Source organism: Lampris incognitus, chromosome 3 (genome assembly GCF_029633865.1).
Source record: "Lampris incognitus isolate fLamInc1 chromosome 3, fLamInc1.hap2, whole genome shotgun sequence".
In the NCBI taxonomy this organism is placed as follows: domain Eukaryota; kingdom Metazoa; phylum Chordata; class Actinopteri; order Lampriformes; family Lampridae; genus Lampris; species Lampris incognitus.
The window spans coordinates 16,944,743-16,968,355 of NC_079213.1; the positions used below are offsets into that span (position 1 = coordinate 16,944,743).

Sequence of the window (23,613 nt, forward strand, 5' to 3'; positions counted from 1 at the left end):
CTGGGTGCATCCTCCATCCTACCCACCGTCGCAGCAGCGGCCGGTCTGACCTCCAGCGACTGGCTGCGCTCCACTGCCTTCTGGTTTATATGGGAAATGACCCAGACCTGGAACTGCAGGTAGAGATGGGAGGGGGGAGGGGGCTGAGGAGGGAGAAGGGGGGGGATGTGGTGGACAATGTTGCAAACAAAAGACAAGGTTAGGTAAAAGGATGGAAAGGAAAAATAAAGAAAGGTCAGATAAGAGAGAGAGAGAGAGAGAGAGGGGGTCTGCTGCTTTTATGAAGTAAGGCGTATGGTTATCTACACTGCGGAGCCATCTGTATTGAAATGTCCACGAAATTGCATATGTTATCTACAGGTTATGTAAAGGTAAGGCGAGATAAATAGAAGAAAAGGCAAGAGAAAAGTGAACCTGTCTGCTGACACCCGAGTTGGAAGTGACTGGATGAGAGAGAGAGCGCGAGAGAGCGAGGGAGTGAGAGAGAGAGCGAGGGCGAGAGAGTGAGTGAGAGAGAGAGAGAGAGATAGAGATAGATAGAGATGGGGAAATAAGGAAATGGAGGGGAGGAGAAAGGATTATAGGAAGAACAACAGCGATGCTATGTTTGGACAAAGTCTGGACCGTGCGTCAGACAGCATTAAGTTTTGCATGTAAATGAAGATGCGCTCGCTGTTTTAGTGGTCTGTAATAAATCCTTTCTTAAGAGGTGAAATTAGTCACCAGTGTAATTAGTGCAGCTAGTCCTCTGAAAGTGAGCAGCACACACTGCTTCTGAATGCTCAGTGTTAATGGGACCTGCGGGGCCGAGCCTTGTCATCATATGAACTGATTTTTAAGCATTTTTTATTTTTGATAATGAAGTGCTATACAAATATACATAGTTCTCTTTCAACCACATCTTCTTGCAGTCCATCTTCTTCTAATCATCATTCTTGTATTCCTTCTTCTCTTCTGGCATGTTTGTTCTTCTAATTGTTTTTTTCTGGACTCATGAGTCAGTTAACTGGGAAGTGGAAGTGACAAGTCAGTACAGATGTGATAGAAAATCAGTTTGCATAATGATCCACTGAGACGAGTGTTTAGATGTAATAGCCTCCCATGTTCCCCGTTGTGTAAAAACGTGCACATCCACCAGAGGTCTAGCATGAAGTCTGCACAGAGCATGTCTGATATAGGATGGCTCGGCCCATGAACATCTGATGTCGATGACAGACTCCATTCTTTCATCTGTGTGACTTAGAGTGTGGTTTTCTTTTCCTGTATCTTTGCCTCTTGTCGGTCTATAGCTTTTAAGTTTGTTTTGGGCTATCGTCCCTTGACAGAGGACTCTTAGTCTCATCAAGCCAACCTGGTTACATGAAGGTTAAACACGACTGAATAAACAGCACTGGAATTGCTTTACATTACGGAGTTTCACTGCCAGATGAGATCCTGGAGGAACAGAAGGACACCGAGTCTTTAAAAAGTAATTGCTGAACTATTTTTAACGGATAGTAAAATTAAGCGTTTGACTTGCTTTTATAAGATCACTTCACCAGACTGGATGCTTCATGTAGGAGATATCAGGTAACAACTCTTCCCCCGAAATGCATCTGGCGACTTTCAGTGTTCATATTTTCACATTTGCACATTGAGCATAGGGCACTGTTTGTAAATTTGAACTCCTGTGAGTCTGATGGGAAACATAAGACCAGCAGTGTGAGCGCTCTCCTGTGTGTTACTGTGTGTTGCTGTGTATTCCTGTGTGTTACTGACTGTTACTGTGTGTTACTGACTGTTACTGTGTGTTACTGAATCTAACTGTGTTACTGAGTGTTACTGTGTGTTACTGAGTGTTACCATGTGTTACTGTTAATGTGTATTACTGTGTATTCCTGTGTTAGTGTGTTACTGAGTATACCTGTGTTACTGTGTGTTACTGTTAATGTGTATTACTGTGTATTCCTGTGTGTTACTGTGTTACTGAGTGTACCTGTGTTACTGTGTGTAACTGAGTGTGACTGAGTGTTATTGTGTATCACGGTGTGTTACTGAGTGTTCCTGTGTGTTACTGTGACCTCCAGATTATTGACTGGTTCTGCGACAACATGATGGCCTTTGAAACCTTTGACCAGATCCAGGAGTTCATCCTAGGTGAGGAAAGGAGATAAAACATCTCATTGATAGTCATGCCCCCCCCCCCAAATCTACACTCCTTCTGTAGTTATCTTCTTTCAATTTTGTCTTAGCAACCTCTCTCTGGCTCTGTCTGTCTCTCTCTCTTTCCCTCCCCCTTTATCTCAGGCTTGGAATCGATCTTGGGTTCTGTGATAAGATGAACTCTCCTATTTACTTTTTAATTTAACAGAGTGACTGTTAATTATTGTAAAAATGATGTCATTGTTTGTTTCTCGTTAAATAAAGAGCTGTGTTGAGTTCTAAATTCTCTCTCTTTCTCTCTCTCTCTCTCTCGCTCTCTCACAGCCTCCTTATACAATATAAGCTATGAGAAATCTCTCTGTCTGGACAAAGTCCTGCCTTACTCCTCTGTGTTTGACAAAAAGGTAATGTGCGCGCACACACACACACACACGTACGTACGTGTAAAAAGATAAGGCACAGGATATGGATACAAATCTTAATGAAAAGCAGAGAGAGCAGTTACCTTGTGGTGAACCTCTGTAGAGTTTCACATGTCATCACACACCCTGGTCTGCGTGTGTAACAGGAGGTCCCGGTGGGTTTGTTGGAGGTACCCGGTGTCTCCTGCATCACAGAGCTACATACTGACCCTGTCTTCAGAGGGAAAGTAAGAACATACTTCACCCACGAGTTACATTAATTACACTATAACACGAGGTTTTTATGTGTACACTGCTAAATGATTTGTGAGCCAAGGTGAATGAATAGGTTTCAGGTAATAAATCGTTTTTCATTACTTATTCATCTTTTTGGTAGAACTTATTTTTTCCTTGATCACAACTGTTGGAAACTTTTTTTATACTCCTAGGCATTTGTTATAGTATCATATTTCTATCAGCTGCCTCTCCATTTTCAAGGCTCATACACTGAGCACTTGCACTGTGTTACTGAGGACCAGTAAAACCACACACTGCCTTTTTGTTGCTTTCACACACTTAAAGTGTTGCAGGCACAATTCCAGCAGGACTGTGGCTGATTTTGATATATGGGAAGTGTGTGTGTGTGTATGTGTGTGTGTGTGTGTGTGTGTGTGTGTGTGTGTGTGTGTGTGTGTGTGTGTGTGTGTGTTGTGGCTGTAAAAAATAAATTTGTTTGAGGAGTGTGCCTTGAGATGCCATCCGTAGTATGATGAAATTCTGAAATTCAGACACAATCATTTTTAACTGTTTTTGTGTCTTTGTCATTTTGTTCATGTTTGTGTATTTGCATGTGTGTGTGTTTGTGTGGATATTGACACATACATGTGCACGTGCAGGCCAAGAGTCTTCAGGGGTTCTGGTCAGAGCTGCAGTGGATCACAGAGAGGATCAAATACCTTGAGGCTGTACCCAACCTCAGATACAGAGCCTCACATGCACAGGTCGACTGGGGTATACGTATGTGTGTGTGTGTGTGTGTGTGTGTGTGTGTGTGTGTGTGTGTGTGTGTGTGTGCACATGCATGCATGCACACGTGTTGTGTTGCGTGTGTGTTTGTGTGTGTGTTGTGTGTGTGTGTGCGCGTGCATGCATGCATGTGTTGTGTGTGCATGCATGTGTGTGTTTTTCGTGCATGTGCATGCACATACATGTGTGTGCATGCATGCACACGTGTTGTGTGCACATACGTGTGTGCATGCATGTGTGCGTGTGCGTGTGTGTGTATGTATGTTACCAACACCCTGCATATAAACACTCTGTATTTGGAGGCGTGTGTGTAAACAACACAATAAAGCACACTTACTTGTGTTCACATGTCGGCATGTCTTCGGCGCCTCGTCCCACAACAGGGGCCGATTTTCAGGCATCCCGGTGATGCTGATGCTGCTGCTGCTGCTGCGGCGTGCCAGAGATCGGAGAGGAGATTATCCAGCCATCTGAAACGCATGGAAGAAAATACCAAGAAGTAGGTTGATAACCTACAAAGAAAAGCCCCTACCCCCATATGCTGAGTGTTGCACGTGGTGGGTACAAGTTTCACCTGTAGGTCTGATATCGCACAACATTAAATGGTTTGTGTGGGCATCCGGGTAGCGTAGTGGTCTATTCCATTGTTTACCAACACGGGGCTCGCCGGTTCAAATCCCTGTGTTACCTCCAGCTTGGTCGGGCATCCCTACAGACACAATTGGCCATGTCTGTGGGTGGGAAGCCGGATGCGGGGATGTGTCCTGGTCGCGGCACTAGCGCCTCCTTTGGTCGGTCGGGGTGCCTGTTCAGGGGGAAGGGGGAACTGGGGGAAATAGGGTGATCCTCCCATGCGCTATGTCCCCCTGGCGAAACTCCTCACTGTCGGGTGAAAAGAAGCGGCTGGTGACTCCACATGTATCAGAGGAGGCATGTGGTAGTCTGCAGCCCTGCCCGGATCGGCAGAGGGGGTGGAGCAGTGACCGGGATGGCTTGGAAGAGTGGAGTGGGGTAATTGGGTGGGTACAATTGGAGAAAAAGGGGGGGAAATTGTTCGTGCAACAGACATGTTCTCATGATGAACTTGTTGAAGTGTCCTTGTTCGAAACACCAAATGTGTCAGCTAGCATTGTTAAATAATTCAGTCAAAAATACTTCAACCACCAGTGCTGGTGATCAAAACAACATTATCTCAATTGTTTGCCTCTATACTTGTAAGCCGGTCTGTGGCTGATGTCTACAGACAGGTTTCAGAGATGGTTTTCTCCAGGGCTATGGTAGAATAGCTTTACACAAGCCAACCTTCTAATGCACAACACAGATTCCTACAATCGTGGCTTCAGGCACCGTTTTTCACACAAAGCTTTTCTTCTCTTTTACTTTCTAGAGTTCTGTCAATGGTGGACACGTGGAGTCTAGGTAAATTAACAGTCGCACCTGCAACACACCGATGCTCACCCACACACACACACACACACACACAGAAGAATAGAAACGTTATGGGTGAAGAAACCTTCCATCATAATTACACTGAAAATGTGTGTGTGTGTGGGAGAGAGAGAGAGAGAGAGAGAGAGTGTGAGTGTGTGTGTGTGTGTGTGTGTGTGTGTGTGTGTGTGTGTGTGTGTGTGTGTGTGTGTGTGCGTGCGTGCGTGCGTGCGTGCGTGCGTGCGTGCGTGCGTGTGTGCACATGCACACGTGTTTCTCTGGGGTCACATTCTTCAGGCCCACTGGAGGATTCTTGTAGAACAGAACCACCACACTAATTTATCACAGTTAGACAATGAGAAAGAAAAAAAAGTGGAGGAAATGTAGAGAGAAAAGAAGAGAAAGGAGAGGTGAGGAATGCCATGATTATGTAACTCCTCTTTCTCTCTGTTTCGCTCTCCCACACACACCCTCACCCTCTATTTTAACTCCAATGCAGCTGTTTTGTTTCAGCCACGAGACTGGACCTCGCTTCGCCTCAGTTACCTCACATGGAATGCTTTATACACACACACACACACACACACACACTCCAGTTCATTGTGATATGCCCATTGAAAACACACAAAAAAAACACCTTTTCATCACAGACTTACTTTCATCACTCTTAATTCTGCCTCCGGGAAAAGGCTGTTTGTTCTGATCAAATGGATTAACATGAAACAAATGTGCAGAAATGGGCTTTTGCAGCACCACATGTAAATTACTGAGCCCACTGATATGGACAGCACAAGGCAGGATTGTGCCAGTGTGGTATATGCTTTCTGTAATTTGGGATTTCATTACACACCATTATATCATTTTTGTCCTGGGTAAGACGCTAAACTGCAACCGCAGGCTGTAGAGGGGTAGCACCTTACCTCAGCAAGGGCCCTTTGGCTAAGGACAACTTCCCTACTGATCGATCTGGTCCTCCTGCATGCCTGTATGGTACTTCCCATGGTGCCCAGTCCAGCCAACACATTGGGATAGGAGAAGGGAACTCTGATTTCAAATCCACCTGCTGCCTTGTGGGTAGATGCCTCTTTAGGCAAAGGCTAGAAGAAGGTAACTCTGAATTCAAATCCCCGGGCACAGTCTACCCAGCTGCCAGTACCTGGAAAGGGTAAACCATGGCGGCTCCGCTCAGTCAACTTGGCAGCAGTTCTGGCAAAAAGCAACAGGATTCTTCTGCGGCCGTCTCGGCTACACTGTGCCACCGAACAACAGAGGATCTTGCCAAGGGACACTATGGAGCACCAAATAGTGTCGTCATCTAGGGTGCAGCCTCACATGTGAAGAACGAGATAGTGAATCATTATACTATCTTTGTATTAACTTGTGTTTTACTCGTTTCGGGTGAAGGCGTGTGTATGTATATATGTATGTGTATATGTATATATATATATATATATATATATATATATATATATAATGTCGTTAGATGTGTGTGTGTGTGTGTGTGTTTCTGCTTGATGGATAATCTGTCTGAGGAGACTTGAGGCGGAGAAAGGTCTTGTCAAGACATAAAACCATTATAACACGTACAAACGGGACAGTAACAGAGCTGAGATAAGTGGGAACTTTGAGATGCGTTTCTGATGTGAAAATTAGATTTTTTTTTTGCAGTCTCAGCATCTTCCATATTCTTTTTTTTTGTGATGGTGCCTCAAATGCCTATGACGTCCATTTGACTGATGGGATTGGGGCTGAAATTTCTTGGGTAAAAAGTAGTGCCTGTGTAGGGCATCCAGATAGTGTAGTGGTCTATTCCACTGCCTACCAACACAGGGATCACAGGTTCGAATCCCTGTGTTACCGCTGGCTTGGTCGGGTGTCCCTACAGACACAGTTGGCCATGTCTGCAGGTGGGAAGCCGGATGTGGGCGTGTGTCCTGGTCGTTGAACTAGCGCCTCCTCTGGTTGGTCAGGGTGCCTGTTCAGGGGGGAGGGGAGGGGGAACTGGGGGAAATAGCGCGATCCTCCCACGCGCTACGTCCCCCTGGTGAAACTCCTCACTGTCGGGTGAAAAGAAGCGGCTGGAGACTCCATAGATCAGAGGAGACGTATGGTAGTCTGCAGCTCTCTCCAGATCGGCAGAGGGGGGTGGAGCAGCAACCGGGATGGTTCGGAAGAGTAGGGTGATTGGCCGGATACAAACGGGGAGAAAAAAGGGGGAAAGCTCCAAAAAAGTAGTGCCTTTGAAATGTGTGTGTGTGTGTGTGTGTGTGTGTGTGTGTGTGTGTGTGTGTGTGTGTGTGTGTGTGTGTGTGTGTGTGTGTGTGTGTGTGAGAAACCTATGCAGAGCATCGATGGTGTCTTTAGAGTGTTGTGTATCTGTACATAGTGCCATGGCTATGCAGCAATGCCCTCTGGTCTCTTTCAGATAAGAAGCTGGTGCCACTTTTCAATGAGGAAGACTCTCAACAGATGGCACTCATAGGCCTGGTGAGAGAAAGAGAGAAACAGGCTACCACACACACACACACACACACACACACACACACCTAAAAAATCTGTCTCGGCCAGTTTACTGTCATCGGTAGTTGATGGATTTCTGTTTAGGGTTGCACATACTGGAGAAGGACTGGAGAGGCGTGGCATCCAAATATACAGCTAAATCGATGATACCTTAAACCAGCTACAAAGTATAGCAGAGGTCAAAAGCACGACTTTTGGAGGAGTAAGCAAAACTTAGTCCTTTTTTTTTCCTTCGTGGTGTCACCGCGTTAACTGGTTTGATAAATAGGCCAATACAGACCCATAATAAAAAGCTGACAGCCTATTTTTTCACCTTACAGTGCAAACCCCGTTACACTACAGATGAGTAGACAGAAGAAAAAAAAAAGATGGCCACCTTCCTCCTTTTTTCCAATATTGGCAGTTTTGGTGGACGATTTCATAACCTCCAGCTTTCCCCGTGCTCAGCAGAGTTTTTAAAGAGCGGACAGCTTCAGTTTAATGGAGTTCAGTCACATGTTAGATTGAAGCCTTTTGGCTATTCTTAGAACAACAGTCCAGCACTCCTCCTCTGTTCTCTCCCTCTTTTCCTGCACTGCTCCTCCTCTCCGTTGGCGCTTTGCTTCTCTTCTCTCTTACCTCCTCTGTCCATTCCTCCTTCCCTCGCTCTTCCTCTTTGTTCTTCTCTCTCTCTCTCATCCACTTCTCCCCTTCTCCGTCTCACCCTACTTTCATTTTTTTCCTTGCTCCGCCCAGTCCGTGCACGGACATCGAGTCACTTTGTAAACCCGGTTCTCCTATATTTCTGTTGTTCAACCTCTCCACCGGTCCCCGTCTCTCTGGTCCTCCCCTCCTTCCTCTTCCCTGTACGCTTCTCTTCCACCATCCTCCCTTCTCAATGTCAGCCTTTTGTTTAGTCTGTACTCCTATCCTGTCCTCCCTTACACTCCTCTCCTTTAGCTTCGCTTTCCTCTGTTCTCCCCATCTGCTTGTTCCGTTCCCCATCCCCAGCCTCTTCTTTTTTCTCTCTTCTCTTCTCTTCTCTTCTCTTCTCTTCTCTTCTCTTCTCTTCTCTTCTCTTCTCTCCATCTATGGTGACACTAATTTGGGACGCTGTAGTCAAGGGAAAAGATAAGGTGAACTTCTTCAGGCCTTGCTGCTGAATGAACACTTAAACGCACGCACGCACGCACGCACGCACGCACGCACGCACGCACGCACGCACACACACACACACACACACACACACACACACACACACACACACACACACACACACACACACACACACAATTACTGGCAGGTGACAAATAAAAGGAAAAACCTGAATGCTGGACCCCTACAGTGAGGGGGTCCGGGGTCTCTGTTATGCTGTGGGGGGGCATTTTCCTGGCATGGTTTGGGTCCACTTGTCCCCTTAGAGGGAAGGGTCAAAGCAAATCAATACAAAGTTATTCTGAGTGACCACCTTTATCCTACAGTGAAACAAATCTATCCTGATGGGAGTGGTCTCTTGCCCCCCTCCACAGGGCACGAGGGGTCTCTGAATGGTTTGATGAGGATGACAATGATGTAAATCATATGCTATGGCCTTCACAATCACCAGATCTCAACCCAGTTGTACACCTATGAGAGATTTTGGACCGATGTGTTAGACAGCGCTCTCCACCACTATCATCAAAACACCAAACGAGGGAATAGCTTTGGAAGAATGGTGTCCATCCCTCCAGTAGAGTTCAGAGACTTGTAGAATCTATGACAACGAGCACTGAAGCTGTTCTGGAGGCTCGTGGTGGACCAACGCCTTACTAAGATGACTTTATGTTGGTTTTTCCTTTAATTTGTCACCCATCTGTACATACATATGAAAACACACAATCAAACACTCAACTGTAAAACCCTGCAAATAATATTTGACAGAACATTTTAGTTATCATCCTGTACAAATACACACAAATACACAGTGCGGAAAATGTGTGTGTATCTGTGCTGCAGATGGTTGATAAGCTTCGAGAGCATCTTAACAGACACCTACCTCGACTGGGAAAGAAGAAGATAGAGTCACTGGTGGTCAACTACGTGGCCAAACTGGTTAGTATGCTGTGTGTGTGTGTGTGTGTGTGTGTGTGTGTGTGTGTGTGTGTGTGTGTGTGTGTGTGTGTGTGTTTTCATGTGTTTTATTATTCATGTGTTTTATTATTCATATTGTATAAGACATAAGACATTTATATTCTATATTTTATACAAATAGAAATGTAGATAATTTGTCAAGTCGTGTTTATGTAATGCTATACTGCCATTCAGACGAATGAGGCACAGATTTATGTTGGAAGTGACTGCATAGCACATGAAAACCAGTGACTGTACAGCAAGAATAAATATTTTAAACCAGATTCCTTTAACATGTTGACAATTAAACTTGCACACCGCGTTTAGTGACACAAGCAGCCATTTGGCTTTCTGGATTTATAAAATTGAACATGTCAAAGACATCAAAGACAGCAGCCCCTTTCTGATAGATAGCTCACTTAGGTGTGATTTGTTCGTGTGCCTTGTTTTGCATTTTCTCTCGAGGCATGCATCTTGCGCGGTTATTAAAACATCTTTAGTGCAGGATCGAAGTCAGGAACCTTGTCGTACTCTGGTCTCCTGGCTCGGTTCACATCACATGTGAACTGCCACCAGAAATACAGTGCCTTGCAAAAGTATTCAACCCCCCTCGACAGTCATGACTAATTTCTGGATTATAAAAGATACTCACACTTACCTCCGACTTGGTCGGCATCCCTACAGACACAGTTGGCCAGGTCTGCAGGTGGGAAGTCGGATGTGGGTATGTGTTGTGGTCGCTGCACTAGTGCCTCCTCTGGTCGATCGGGGCACTCCCCGGATCGGCAGAGAGGGGGTGGAGCAGCGTCTGCGACGGCTCGGGGTAACTGGCCAGATATAACTGGGGAGAAAAAGGGGGGAAATTGAAAAAAAAAAATTTTTTTTGTGAACCCATAAGCTCTAACAGCATGTTCCCAAAGTCAAAATAAGTTGTATTTCACTGACTTTCTTAAAAATAAATTAAAAACTAAAATATAGTGCTTGCATAAGTATTCAACCCCCACATATCAATACTTTGTAGAGTAACCTTTTGCTGCAATAACAGCCATGATTCTTTTGGGGTATGTATGTATAAGCTTTGCACATTCCTCTAGAGTATTCCCCCCCCCTTTTTCTCCCCCAATTGTACCTGGCCAATTACCCCAATTTTCCAAGCCGTCCCGATGACTGCTCCACCCTCTCTGCTGATTCGGAGAGGGCTGCAGACTATCACATGCCTCCTCCGATACATGTGGAGTCACCAACCACTTCTTTTCACCTGACAGTGAGGAAAACTTGCAGACCACGGGGATGTAGCACGTGGGAGGATCACACTATTCCCCCCCAGTTCCCCCTCTCCCCTGAACAGGCACCACAACTGACCAGTGGAGGCGCTAGTGCAGCGACCAGGACACATACCCACATCCGGCTTCCCACCCGTAGACATGGCCAATTGTGTCTGTACTGATGCCCGACCAAGCCGGAGGTAACATGGGGATTCAAACTGGGGATCCCCGTGTTGTCAGACAATGGAATAGACTGCCACGCTACACTGACGCCCTCTTCTGGAGTAATTTTTGCCCATTCTTCTTGGCAGAATTTCTACAGGTCTTGCAGGTTGGTGGGATGGTGCCTCTGGACTAGGGTTGTGTATCGTCTAAAAATTTTCGATACCGATACCAAAACCAATACATCAAATTCGATGCGATACCTAAACAATACTTTTTCGGTACTATATATTATAAAAACCTTATAGAATTATCAGCAATCTACTTTTCTATTCAGCGAGCACCATGATTCTTGACACATTGTGTTATTTTGGTTCTGTACTCTACCACTTTGAGATTGAAAGTGAGGTCAACAATGACAATGAGGTCAACGTGCAGACTGACATCTTTAATGTATGTGAGCTTATTTATATACATCATCATAACCGTCCTTACCCATTTCATCATTGCTAGCAGTGGCACCAGAAGAAGACCCAGCAGCAGACGTCCCAGAGCTAACGTTAACATTGGCAGCAGCACGGACATTATTGTTATCAAACACAGAGCAGTTGTCCACTCATAAATGTATCCCATGCGTGATCAGATGTTTCATCATATTCAATGTATTCCCAGACTTTCATTTGATGATCGCTTTGCAGCGGTTGCATTTTACTGTGTCAGGTTTGCTGTCTATTTTTACAAAGTGTAGCCACGCTTTGGAACGCATAGTGACTCACTAAATCTTGCCCGCCAGTTTTCAACTCCAACGTAGTCACGAGATGCACATGCATAACAAATAGCTTCATGCTCATTTGTCAGTCAGTCGCCTGTGTACAACAATACTGGTAGTGATAGGCTGGCTGCAATAGCGTTCACGTCGTCCACTGTAAAGTATCAAAATTTTGCACCGTTTTTTTCCAAAGAGTTTGATACTCGGTAGGACCAAGATATATCGGTTGGTGCCATATGGGCACCGTTTTCAATACCCAACCCTACTCTGGACTGCGATTTTCAGTCTGTGCTACAGATTTTCAATGGGGTTGAGGTCCGGACTTTGACTTGGCCACTCGAAAAAATTCACCTTTTTTGTTGCTGAGCCATGCGATTGTTGCTTTAGCCTTGTGCTTAGGATCATTGTCCTGCTGGAAGGTGAACCTTCTCCCAAGCTTCAGTTTTACGGCAGACTGCAACAGGTTTTCTTCCAGTATTTCACTGTATTTAGCTCCATCCATTCTTCCCTCAGTTTGAACAAGGTTCTCAGTGCCTGCAGATGAAAAGCAACCCCATAGCATTATGCTGCTGCTGCCATGCTTCACTGTAGGGAGGTTGTTTTTTAAGGCATGAGCAGTGTTAGGTTTGTGCTACACAACGCTTTGAGTTTTGGCCAATAAGCTCAACATTCATCTCATCTGACCACAAAACCTTTACCCACATCCTAACTGGGTCTCATGCTTGGTAGCAAACTCCAAGCAGGCTTTTATATGCATACTTTTGAGCAACGGCTTCTTTCTTGCCACCTTCCCATACAGGCCAGATTCACGGAGAACCCGTGATGTGGTTTACTCATGCACAGTTAATCCAGTTTCAGCATCTGGAGCTCCATCAAAGTGATTGCAGAATAAACTGTGGCTTTCCTCACCATCCCACGTCTTGCTCGGACACTTAGCTTTGAGGAACTGCCTGTCCTACAAAGTGTCTGGGTGGTGTGATACAGCTTCCACTTTCTGACAATGGATCCAACAGTGTTCCTTGATATTGTTTTGTATCCCTTTCCCACCTTCTGCATTTTAATCACTTTGTCTCTTCAGCATTATGCTCCTTTGTCTTAATTTTCTTTTTCTTCTTCTTTTTTTGCCCCTTTTTCTCCTCAATTGTAGTTGGCCAATTACGCCACTCTTCCGAGCCGGCCCAGTCCTTGCTCCACCACCTCTGCCAATCTGGGGAGGGCTGCAGACTACCACATGCCTCCTCCGATACACGTGGAGTCGCCAGCCGCTTCTTTTCACTTGACAGTGAGGAATTTCGCCAGGGGGACGTAGCGCATGGGAGGATCACGCTATTCCCCCTCCAGTTCCCCCTCCCCCCCAAACAGGCGCCCCGACCGACCAGAGGAGGTGCTAGTGCAGCGACCAGGACACATACCCACATCCGGCTTCCCACCCACAGACATGGCCAATTGTGTCTGTAGGGATGCCTGACCAAGCCGGATGTAATATGGGGATTTGAACCACTGATCCCCATGTTGGTAGGCAATGGAATAGACCGCCATGCCACCCAGACACCCTTGACTTCATTTTCTGATGGAGTTCACGCCCGGCTAATGAACTTTACACAGAGTGCTTTTTATATCCATAAACAAGACCTTTATTTTAATATCTTACAGTTGCACACTAATTATGTTCAGTTGTGTTTACCTGAGTTTGTTTTAGGAATAATTTGTCATTTGTTTACACTTGGAGCTTTCAGAGCACAAGGGATTGAATACTTATGCAAGCACTATATCTTAGTTTTTAATTTATTAATAAAAAAGTCAGTGAAACATATCTTATTTTGGCTTTGGGAACATGCTGTTAGAGCTTATGGATTCACAAATATAATATTGTTCAGGAACAGATGTGCGAGTATCTTTTATGATCCAGAAATTAGTGATGACTGTCAAGGGGGTTGAATACTTTCGCAAGGCACTGTATAAAAGGAACTAACCATGACAAAAAATGGGAATGAGGTGGTGGGCATGAGTGGACTACCGAACAGGCCTACGGGGCCCATGCCCAGGGGTCCAAGGGCTCATGGAGCCCCTAAGCTAGAGTCTCTGCATAAAGTCGCTGTTATTATCTTGGCATTTTGTGTCGCATAGTCGTTCATGTCCATGTCAGAGCCCCAAAGGTCCTACTGAAAAACTGATGGAAACTGCAGGTGAGTGTGTGTGTTAGTTAATATGCTGTTGGCATTAATTGTGTGTATGTGTTCTGCAAATCCTGTTGAGGTCCAGCTGAATTTAGTTATTATGCTGTTGGTTGCAAGTCATTGGGTGGGAATCGGGTTGCACTTGTATACTTGTTTCTTAAGTATGAGTCAGCACTCATACTTTAGAAACTCTGGGAAGTTTGGTCTCAAATAAAATCAAATATCATATTCAGGGTGTCTGGGTAGCATGTCAGTCTATTCCATTGCCTACCAATATGCGGATTGCTGGTTCAAATCCCCGTGTTACCTCCGGCTTGGTCAGGTGTCCCTACAGACACAATTGGCCATGTCTGTGGCTGGGAAGCCGGGTGTGGGTATGTGTCTTGGTCGCTGCACCAGCGCCTCCTCTGGTCGGTCGGGGTGCCTTTTCGGGGGGGGGGGGCAGACTGGGAGGAATAGCGTGATCCTTCCATGTGCTATGTCCCCCTGGTGAAACTCCTCACTGTCAGGTGAAAAGAAGCGGCTGGCAACTCCACATGTATCGGAGGAGGCATGTGGTAGTCTGTAGCCCTCCCCGGATCAGCAGAGGGGGTGGAGCAGCGACCGGGACAGCTCGGAAGAGGGGGTAATTGGCCAAGTATAATTGGGGAGACAAAGAGGGGGAAAAAGGCCACAAAAACCCCCCCATCATATTCATATAGTGCAATTTGTCCATGAAGGCACATTTCGTGCATTGAAATGCAATGCGTTTTTAACATTATGTCAGAGAGCAAAGACACTTTGCTTCCTCTGCCTGCAAAGAAAAGAGCATCTCCTCCATGTGTCAGTGCTTATTGAGACTAATGGCTTTGTTGACATGGAGGGGGTGGGTATTGGGGGTGAAATAGATTACAGTTTTTTAAGAGCGGAAAACTCATGCTCATGATAGATTACAGCTCCGGAGCACATTATTGTCTGTTATTTATTTCCTGTTATCTTTGCTGTAGACAACGAAGACACGCTCCTCTCACACACGCGGCCAATGTCAGAGTGAAGAACATCTTTTTACAGCTGGATGAGAATTATTAAAAGGAAGGGGCGGGGGAAGTGAAGCGAAATAGCCTGAAATCATTTTTGAATTACGCAACAGAGAAGTTGTTCTATACGCAATGTTATTAAAGTAGTCTTTTTTTTCAAGCTTGGGATCCACATTTAGCCCCGGTTCGTTAAGACAAATTGCTGATTGTCGATTCTACTTTCATAACGAGCCGCTAATGGATTATTGTGTACAAGTCTGTGATGTTTACTCACTAGAGTGACTTGTTTCATCTCATCTCATCTCATGTCATCATCAGCCACTTCTCTGGGGTCAGGTCACGGTAGCAGCAAGCTAAGTAGGGCACTCCAGATGTCCCTCTCCCCAGCAACACCCTCCAGCTCCTCCTGGAGGATCCCAAGACGTTCCCAAGCCAGATTGGACAGGTAGTCTCTCCAGCAAATTCTGGGTCTACCCCGGGGTCTCCTCCCAGTGGGCCTCGCCCGGAAAATCTCAAAAGGAAGGCGTCCAGGAGACATCCTAATCAGATGCCCGAACCACCTCAACTGGCTCCTTTCGACGTGAAGGAGCAGCGGCTCTACTCCGAGCTCCCTCTGCATGTCTGAGCTCCTCACCCTATCTCTAGGGCTGAGCCCAGACACCCTACGGAGGAAACTCATTTCAGCTGCTTGTATCTGTGATCTCACCCTGTTGGTCACTACCCAAAGCTCATGACCATGGGTGAGGGTTGGAACGAAGATCGATTAGTAAATTTAGAGCTTTGCCTCCCGGCTCAGCTCCCTCTTCACCACAACGGCCCGGTACAATGTCTGCATTACTGCTGATGCTGCACCAATCCGCCTGTCAATCTCCTGCTCCATCCCACCCTCACTCATGAACAAGACCCCGAGATACTTGAACACCTTCACTTGAGGCAGCAACTCATCCCCAACCTGGAGGGAGCACTCCACCATTTTCTGGTAGTGAACCATGGCATCAGACTTGGAGGTGCTGACTCTCATCCCGGCTGTTTCACATTCAGCTGCAAATCACCCCAGTGCATGCTGGAGGTTGAGTTCTGATGAAGCCAACAAAACCACATCATCTACTAAAAGCAGAGACGCAATTCTGAGGTTCCCAAAATGGACACACTCCTCACCTTGGCTGCGCCTTGAGATCCTGTCCATGAATATCACAAACAGAATCGGAGACAAGGGACAACCTTAGTGGTGTCTGACACCCACCAAAAACAAGAATGCGGACACAGCTCTCACTTTGGTTATATAAGGACCGGATGGCTTGTAGCAACTGCCCTGGTACCCCACTTGTTTATCTTCTCAGAAACATCTCAGTTACATAAATTCAAATATATTTCTATATTTATTTCACAAAACCGCAGTTAGCCTTCTCTTTTGCTTTGATTAACTCAGCAATAAGTACTCTAACAAAGAAATGCGGAACCACAATTTAATGAATGAATCATTGAATAGTTAATTTTGCTTCTTTTTCTGCATGATAAAAATCAGTGATGTGGATGTCCGGGTGGCGTGGCGGTCTATTCCATTGCCTACCAATACGGGGATCGCTGGTTCGAATCCCCAAGTTACCTCTGGCTTGGTCGGGCATCCTTACAGACACAATTGGCCGTGTCTGCGGGAGGGAAGCTGGATGTGGCTATGTGTCCTGATTGCTGCACTAGCGCCTCCTCTGGTCAGTCGGGGCGCCTGTTTGGGGGGGGGGGGGCGGGACTGGAGGGAATAGCGTGGTCCTCCCACATGCTACGTCCCCCTGGGGAAGCTCCTCACTGTCAGGTGAAAAGAAGTGGCTGGCGACTCCACATGTATCGGAGGAGGCATGTGGTAGTCTGCAGCCCTCCCTGGATTGGCAGAGGGGGTGGAGCAGAGACCGGGACGGTAATTGGCCAGACACAATTGGGGAGAAAAAGGGGGAGGGGAAATCGGTGACAAGTTCATATGGTTAACCAATTTATCACCTGCCGATATACAGCTCAACAAAAGATTGTTAGTCACTTTTTTGACATTTTTATCTCTTTACCAAAATGCCAATACAAATCTCTAAGTTTGGCTTGTTCGTTAAGATTAATATAACTTTGAAAATCACATTTATTTGCTTAAGTCAGGGGAAAAACATGAAGTAAACCTCAAGGCATTAATTCTGCCCTAACAGCATTTGCAGTTAGAAGCATTTGTGCATTAATTTGCAAAGTGATACAGGATGGAGAGTTTTCATCGTCATCATCATCATACTGTCATGTTAACGGTGATGAAAAAGGGGGGTGCGGTACAAATTTGTGCACGTGAGAGGAACCCCCAGGGGGCTGATCATTACTCCCATTGATGTCTTTGTATTTTTAGACCCATGACTTACATAAGTGAACTCAATCTGAATTCCCACCCCAAGGTCAGCGGAGGAAAGTGCTGTCGGCGTGGAGTGATCAGAGGGAGGCGCCAGCGGAGGCTTTCTCACTGATCTGCAGGATGTGACTGAGGCAGGACCTCATCCTGTTTTTGTAAAGCACGAGATGCGAGCGTAGTCATGCGTGGACACTCTGTTTCTGTGTGTGTGGGTGTGTGTGTGTCGCCACTACACAGCGGGGAAGCACAAACTCTTTCAGATGGGTTGGGGGTAGGGAAACGACGAGCGTGCCAAACTTGGGTGAGATATGTGGTTGAATAAAGTGCGTGTCTGTCCGTGCACGTGCACACGTGTCGACAAGCACGTCGCCTGCGTTACTCTTGTTCAGGGAAAGTGGAACTGGCAAGTGTGGAAGTGGAGAGAGTTTACAACTGAAATGAGTCCTCAGGAGAAAGTACACTGGGCTAAAAGAAAAATCATCTTGACTTTTTTTTGAGCAAATGTTAGCATTTCCCTTCCTACTAAATGCTGAAATCCTGTGTGTGTGTGTAGCTGGAACTCATCAGACACATGTTGGAGTCGGTCTGGCTGAAGTACAAACTGGGCCCTCGTGTGTTGTGCCTGTGAGTAACCCTTATGTTTTGTACAGCGTATTTATGTGCGTGTATCTATTAGAGTTTGATTTAAATGATACTTTTTACATCTTTTAAGAGTTCCTAAGACATTTGATCTCTGTAATGTATCTATGTTTTAAGTGTGTGTGTGTGTGTGTGTGTGTGTGTGTGTGTGTGTGTGTGTGTGTATGTGTTACATTGTCTTGGTGAGCATTTATGCTGTCTTTGATGAGGTCTTGGTGTTCATGATGCACCTAACCCAAGTACAGCACGAGCAAGTGCTGACAGTATGTGTGTGTTCATCTTTCTGCATGTGCACTCCCAATCCCATCAGCACCTTGCTGTGTGCATGTCCACGAGATAATAGCAATGCACCCTCTTCACGTGTGCTCACATCATGCAACATTCTCATTGAAGTCGTCCTTCTCTCATTTTAATCATCTCTTACTCTGTGTGTGTGTGTGTGTGTGTGTGTGTGTGTGTGTGTGTGTGTGTGTGTGTGTGTGTGTGTCTGTTCCTACGTCAGTACACAGCAGGGTAGTTCAGCAGAGTGGGCTGTGTTTCACTTCATGTGTCGGATCCTGGAAGCCACGAGGGGCCTGTGCTTGCCTCTTCCACCTGGTAGCGCATACCACACACACACACACACACACACACACACACACACACACGTCTCTATTAATTAGTTCCTTACACACAGAGAGACAGAAAGAGACACACACACACACACACACACACACATACACACACACACACACACACACACACACACAAACAGACACACAGCTTGTTTTTTCATTTTAATTGACCCATCACAATTACATACATATACATATCTGTCTCAATTAATTAGCTCTATACACACACAGACATACAAAAACTGATAGGTCCCATAGTTTGCTAGATTTGCAGTGGACACACACACACACACACACACACACACACACACACACACACACACACACACACACACACACACACACACACACACACAGAGTTCTAGCTGGTATAATTCATCTCACTACTCTTAGAAATAAGTGTTTAAACCTTGAGGGACGGTGGCGCCCCTCCTCGACACCATGCAGTGGAACAAAATTTAAAATATGTATAGACGAGGGTGTATGGAGGCTGAACTCATTTTGAATACTTTGACTCTTTACACTTTGCATGGGAAAAATATCACATAAAGTTCACCTTATTGTAATTAGTTGCAGCCTTAGATAAAAAAAAAAAAGGTTTGTGACCTTTGCATGTTTCCCTCCACTGTGTGTCCCCCCAGGCTACCATACCCTGTTAGCTGTGCTAGGTGTGCGTTGCCTTCCTCACCAAACCTTCCTCCAATACATTGACCATGGCCTTCTGCAGCTCACTGAAACTTTCATTACTCGGCTCATGACAGGTAAAACACACACACACACACACACACACACACACACACACACACACACACACACACACACACAAAATTCTATGTATTAACTCTGTGTAAACATAGGATCGTTACACAAAGATGGAATCATCCATCCATTATCCAAACCGCTTATCCTGCTCAGGGTCACAGGGATGCTGGAGCCTATCCCAGCAGTCATTGGGAGGCAGGTGGGGAGACACCCTGGACAGGCCGCCAGTCCATCACAGGGCCGAGACAAACACACATATTCACACCTAGGGACAATTTAGTACGGCCGATTCACCTGACCCACGTCTTTGGACTGTGGGAGGAAACCGGAGCACCCACAGGTAACCCACACAGACACGGGGAGAACATGCAAACTCCACACAGAGGACGACCCGGGACGACCCCCAAGGTTGGACTACCCCAGGGCTCGAACCCAGGACCTTCTTGCTGTGAGGCGACCGCGCTAACCACTGCGCCATCGTGCCGCCGCAAGATGGAATCATGCAAAAAATCTACTAAAAAACATGAGATGGTTTAAAAAAAAACTTTAATACTTAAAGAATTTATTTTCTTTATACTCTGTTACATCTTAACTCAGTAGCACACAGTCATGTGGATCGAGTTGTACTACAATAGATGGCTGAAAGAAATGTACCCGTATAACACAAACTAATATTAATGCTAGATGAACCAGGTGGATGTAATAATGGGCTGACAACAAGCCACAGAAGAAACAGCAGAAACCTCTCTCCCCAAAATAGTCAGGAATTCATCGTTTCATATTCGAGGATGACATGATGGCCACTGATTTGTGTCCTACATTTCATTCTGTTTTTACTGTCCATAGTAACATATGTAGGTAGCCATCTGGAAAAGCCAAAACCATCTTCAGACCGTTTGTACTTGAATATTATGAAATTAAGTATATCAAATGTCTTAGGTGCTGCAACCACCACTGCGATTGCGGGAGGCAAAGAAATAAAGGAATGGATTCAAAGCACTGTTGAATAAATAGAAATAAAAAAACCCGTCAAACCCTATCTTGGAAAGAAACTGATGCAGCTGGAGCGCGTTTGTGAGAATGGCGGTCACATTCAGCACACGGAAGATAAAGGGGGGGATGGAACAGAACAGGGAAGTGAAGACAATTCGGATTATAAGTTTTGTCGTTCGAAAGTGGGAGCCGACGAAGAACTCGGCCTGCCGGACCCCTTTGACAAGGCGTAGGGAGCAGATTAACAGGATCAGGTGTCCAACAGCTATCACTGAGATGTACACCACCTCCAGGATGACTGTAAACATCCCCTGCCCGCCTTGGTTCATGCAGGTGTGGCGTTGTGCAGCCCAGTCCTGTGACTCCCCCTGTCTAAATAAAAACACAGCAGGGAGACACGCTATCGCTCCAAAGGCCCACGCTCCTGAAAGCAGCAGACGCTCCCCTCTCTGGCCCAGCGAGGCCCACCTCTGTGGGTGCAGGACCTGTTGAATGAACAAATGGATGATGTTTCTCTCGTCAAAATTATTTCTTGTATCCAAAGGCTGCTGTGCACCTGAATATCCTTTGTTGAAAGAAAAAAACAAAAAAAACAAACTTGGGCTTATTGTTATCGACTGCCTTTAATAACAATTTGCTGAGAAGATAGCTAACTTTTTCAATCTAATAAGGATGCCAGAATGTTTTTTCTAAGGCTGATGTTTTTTCTAAGGCTGATGGGGGGGGGGGGGTTCCCCCCGGCCCAATTCAGCAAAACCTCCAAGGGGAAGTGTCCATAAAAAGCCCCATGAACATCCCTCCCCTAAAACAACTCAGGCGTATGGTAACTAGATTCTCCGTATCTGTGATTTTAACGCAGTTTGTGTTCCTATACTTGTGAGGACCTTCATTCTCTGTATTCATTCCCTACCCCCTAACCCTAACCATCAGAACTACATGACTAATCTAAACCCTTACCATAATCCTTTTTTCTTTCCCCCCCAATTGTATCCGGCCAATTACCCCACTCTCCCGAGCCATCAGCACTGCTCCACCTCCTCTGCCAATCCGGAGAGGGCAGCAGACTACCACATGCTTTCCGATACATGTTGAGTCGCCAGCCACTTCTTTTCACCTGACAGTGAGGGATTTCACCAGGGGGACGTAGCACATGGGAGGGTTTCACTATTCCCCCCAGTTCCCCCTCCCCCCCGAACAGGTGCCCTGACCAACCACAAGAGGCGCTAGTGCAGCGACCAGGACACATACCCATATCCGGCTTCCTACCCCCAGACACAGCCAATTGTGTCTGTCGGGATGCCTGACCAAGCTGGAGGTAACATAGGGATTCGAACCGGCGATCCCCGTGTTGGTAGGCAACGGAATAGACTGCTATGCTACCCGCATGCCCAACCTAATCCTAATTCTAACCTTAATCCTAAACCCAAATTCTAAAACTAAAACAGACTGTTGAAGAAGTAAACACTGGCCAACATGTCCTCACTTCGCAAAAATATCCTCACTCTGATAACAAAACAAAAAAAATCAAATTGGTCCTCACAAATATAGCTGAACAAGAACACACATACCCATACACATACCTGGTAGTACCTCTGAATGCTCATCAGCACCACGATATTAAACCCAGAGGAAAGGCAGAACATGAAGAAAAAAAAGTAGAACCGGCATTGTTCGACGGAGAAGCCCGTTCCGCTGTGGAGGAGGACGGCGCCGAGAGGAAGGCAAAGCAGTGAGAGGAGGTCAGACACAGCCAGATGCAGGAAGAGGTGCTCGGTCATGGTGGAGCATTGCAGACGGCGACCCAGTCTGACCACCACCACTACATTACTGGGTATACCCAGAAGACAACAAGCCGCGAGGACCAAAAAGGCGGTGATGTTCAAGGGAGAAAGAGACGTCAAAGAGGGAGAGCAGTCAGCGATGGAAGAGTTACAGAGCAGGGTGGTTGAGGTGTTGGAGCTGTTGTGGCTGTTCATCATGAAATGAAGGATCAGAGGATGACGATATGATCGATAACAAAATCAAATAAGTGAGAAAAAATATCTGAGGAGCTACGGATGAACTGAAGATTTGTCTCCTTTTCTGAAGATCTGACAGGTTTATGTCTGAATGGGTTGGTGCCTGTGGCTGAGTCACATCCTGGCATGATGACATTGATGCATTTAAAAAAAAAGAGAAGGAGAGATTGAGAGGAAGATTAGGTAGCCCACTGACTCCTTTGCCCTCATTTGCATTTACATAGCAGCCAGAGGTGTCAAAGAACTTTCATGTGAATAAGGTAAAGGAGAGCAACAGCATAAATATTTGAAAAGTGCTGCAAATAGGGCTATTGTGTTTAGCTAATGGAGAAATTCCCCCGTGACCTGAGTTATGATGTGAATTACTTTCACAATTATCTCTGAAAGAGACTGAAACTCAACAGAAAGTAAACATATATGCACCTTTTTTTACCTGATCCATTAAGACTGCACTAAAAGGACACATTATCAGGAATCAGAAACACTTTGTCATTTCAATCCCCTAATATTTAGTGTATATTTAATATTATAGTATAATATATATATTAATTATATCCATCCATTCATCCATTATCTAAACCGCTTATCCTGCTCTCATTTAATATTATATTTCATATATATATAGGAAATATTCATTTAATATTTATAAAATATTGAGAATATTTCATATTCTAAAATATAGCATATGTTATAGAGTTGGGTTTGCATTTGGACACTCACTATATCCCCGGCACACAGTTTTAAATAAAGAACTAGTGCTTTCTTATAAAAATATAATATTAAGTCAATTAATAAATGAGCAGATAAGTAAAACGTAACTTGACAACATGTTACTCTGTGAAGTGGCTGTGGTTACTGGGGGGCCATGTTGGTTGGCATGCAGGATGTTCTGACTGCGGTGTTTGTTTCTGACCTGCTTTGAGAAATGGTGCAGGCGACATCGTTTTTCATGATCACTTTGACACGCTGTTACTCCAAGAAGGGGAAATGCGTCAGGTAAGGTCAGCAAAAGAACGCCTGATGTTTGTTTCAGTTCAGCTCATGAATCATTTCAAACAGGCTTGGCTAACCCTAACCCTGCTTTCTCGGGGGCCTGTGTGGTACCTGAGCTCTCAGTTCTCACTGCCACCCTGCTGCCTGTCTAGGGATGCACGTGTTCATTGTTTCCCATGGGTCTCTACATTGTTTGCGGTGGTGGAAAGCCAATGCGGCAAGAGAC

The 23,613-nt window shown here is 45.6% G+C and overlaps 1 protein-coding gene across 1 annotated transcript in view; it reads left to right on the forward strand.

The window, feature by feature from the left end:
• gsap (gamma-secretase activating protein) overlaps positions 1 to 23,613 on the forward strand; it is a 58,906-nt gene that overhangs the window by 15,923 nt on the left and 19,370 nt on the right. Inside the window, exons 18-29 of the mRNA XM_056277517.1 lie at positions 1 to 119; positions 2,067 to 2,136; positions 2,467 to 2,546; positions 2,714 to 2,791; positions 3,440 to 3,574; positions 4,013 to 4,068; positions 4,957 to 4,988; positions 7,423 to 7,484; positions 9,492 to 9,587; positions 17,922 to 17,992; positions 18,510 to 18,604; positions 19,263 to 19,382. The exon at positions 1 to 119 is cut by the window's left edge and continues 50 nt beyond it. Coding sequence (XP_056133492.1) covers positions 1 to 119; positions 2,067 to 2,136; positions 2,467 to 2,546; positions 2,714 to 2,791; positions 3,440 to 3,574; positions 4,013 to 4,068; positions 4,957 to 4,988; positions 7,423 to 7,484; positions 9,492 to 9,587; positions 17,922 to 17,992; positions 18,510 to 18,604; positions 19,263 to 19,382 — 1,014 coding nt within the window. The remainder of the gene's footprint in view (positions 120 to 2,066; positions 2,137 to 2,466; positions 2,547 to 2,713; positions 2,792 to 3,439; positions 3,575 to 4,012; positions 4,069 to 4,956; positions 4,989 to 7,422; positions 7,485 to 9,491; positions 9,588 to 17,921; positions 17,993 to 18,509; positions 18,605 to 19,262; positions 19,383 to 23,613) is intronic.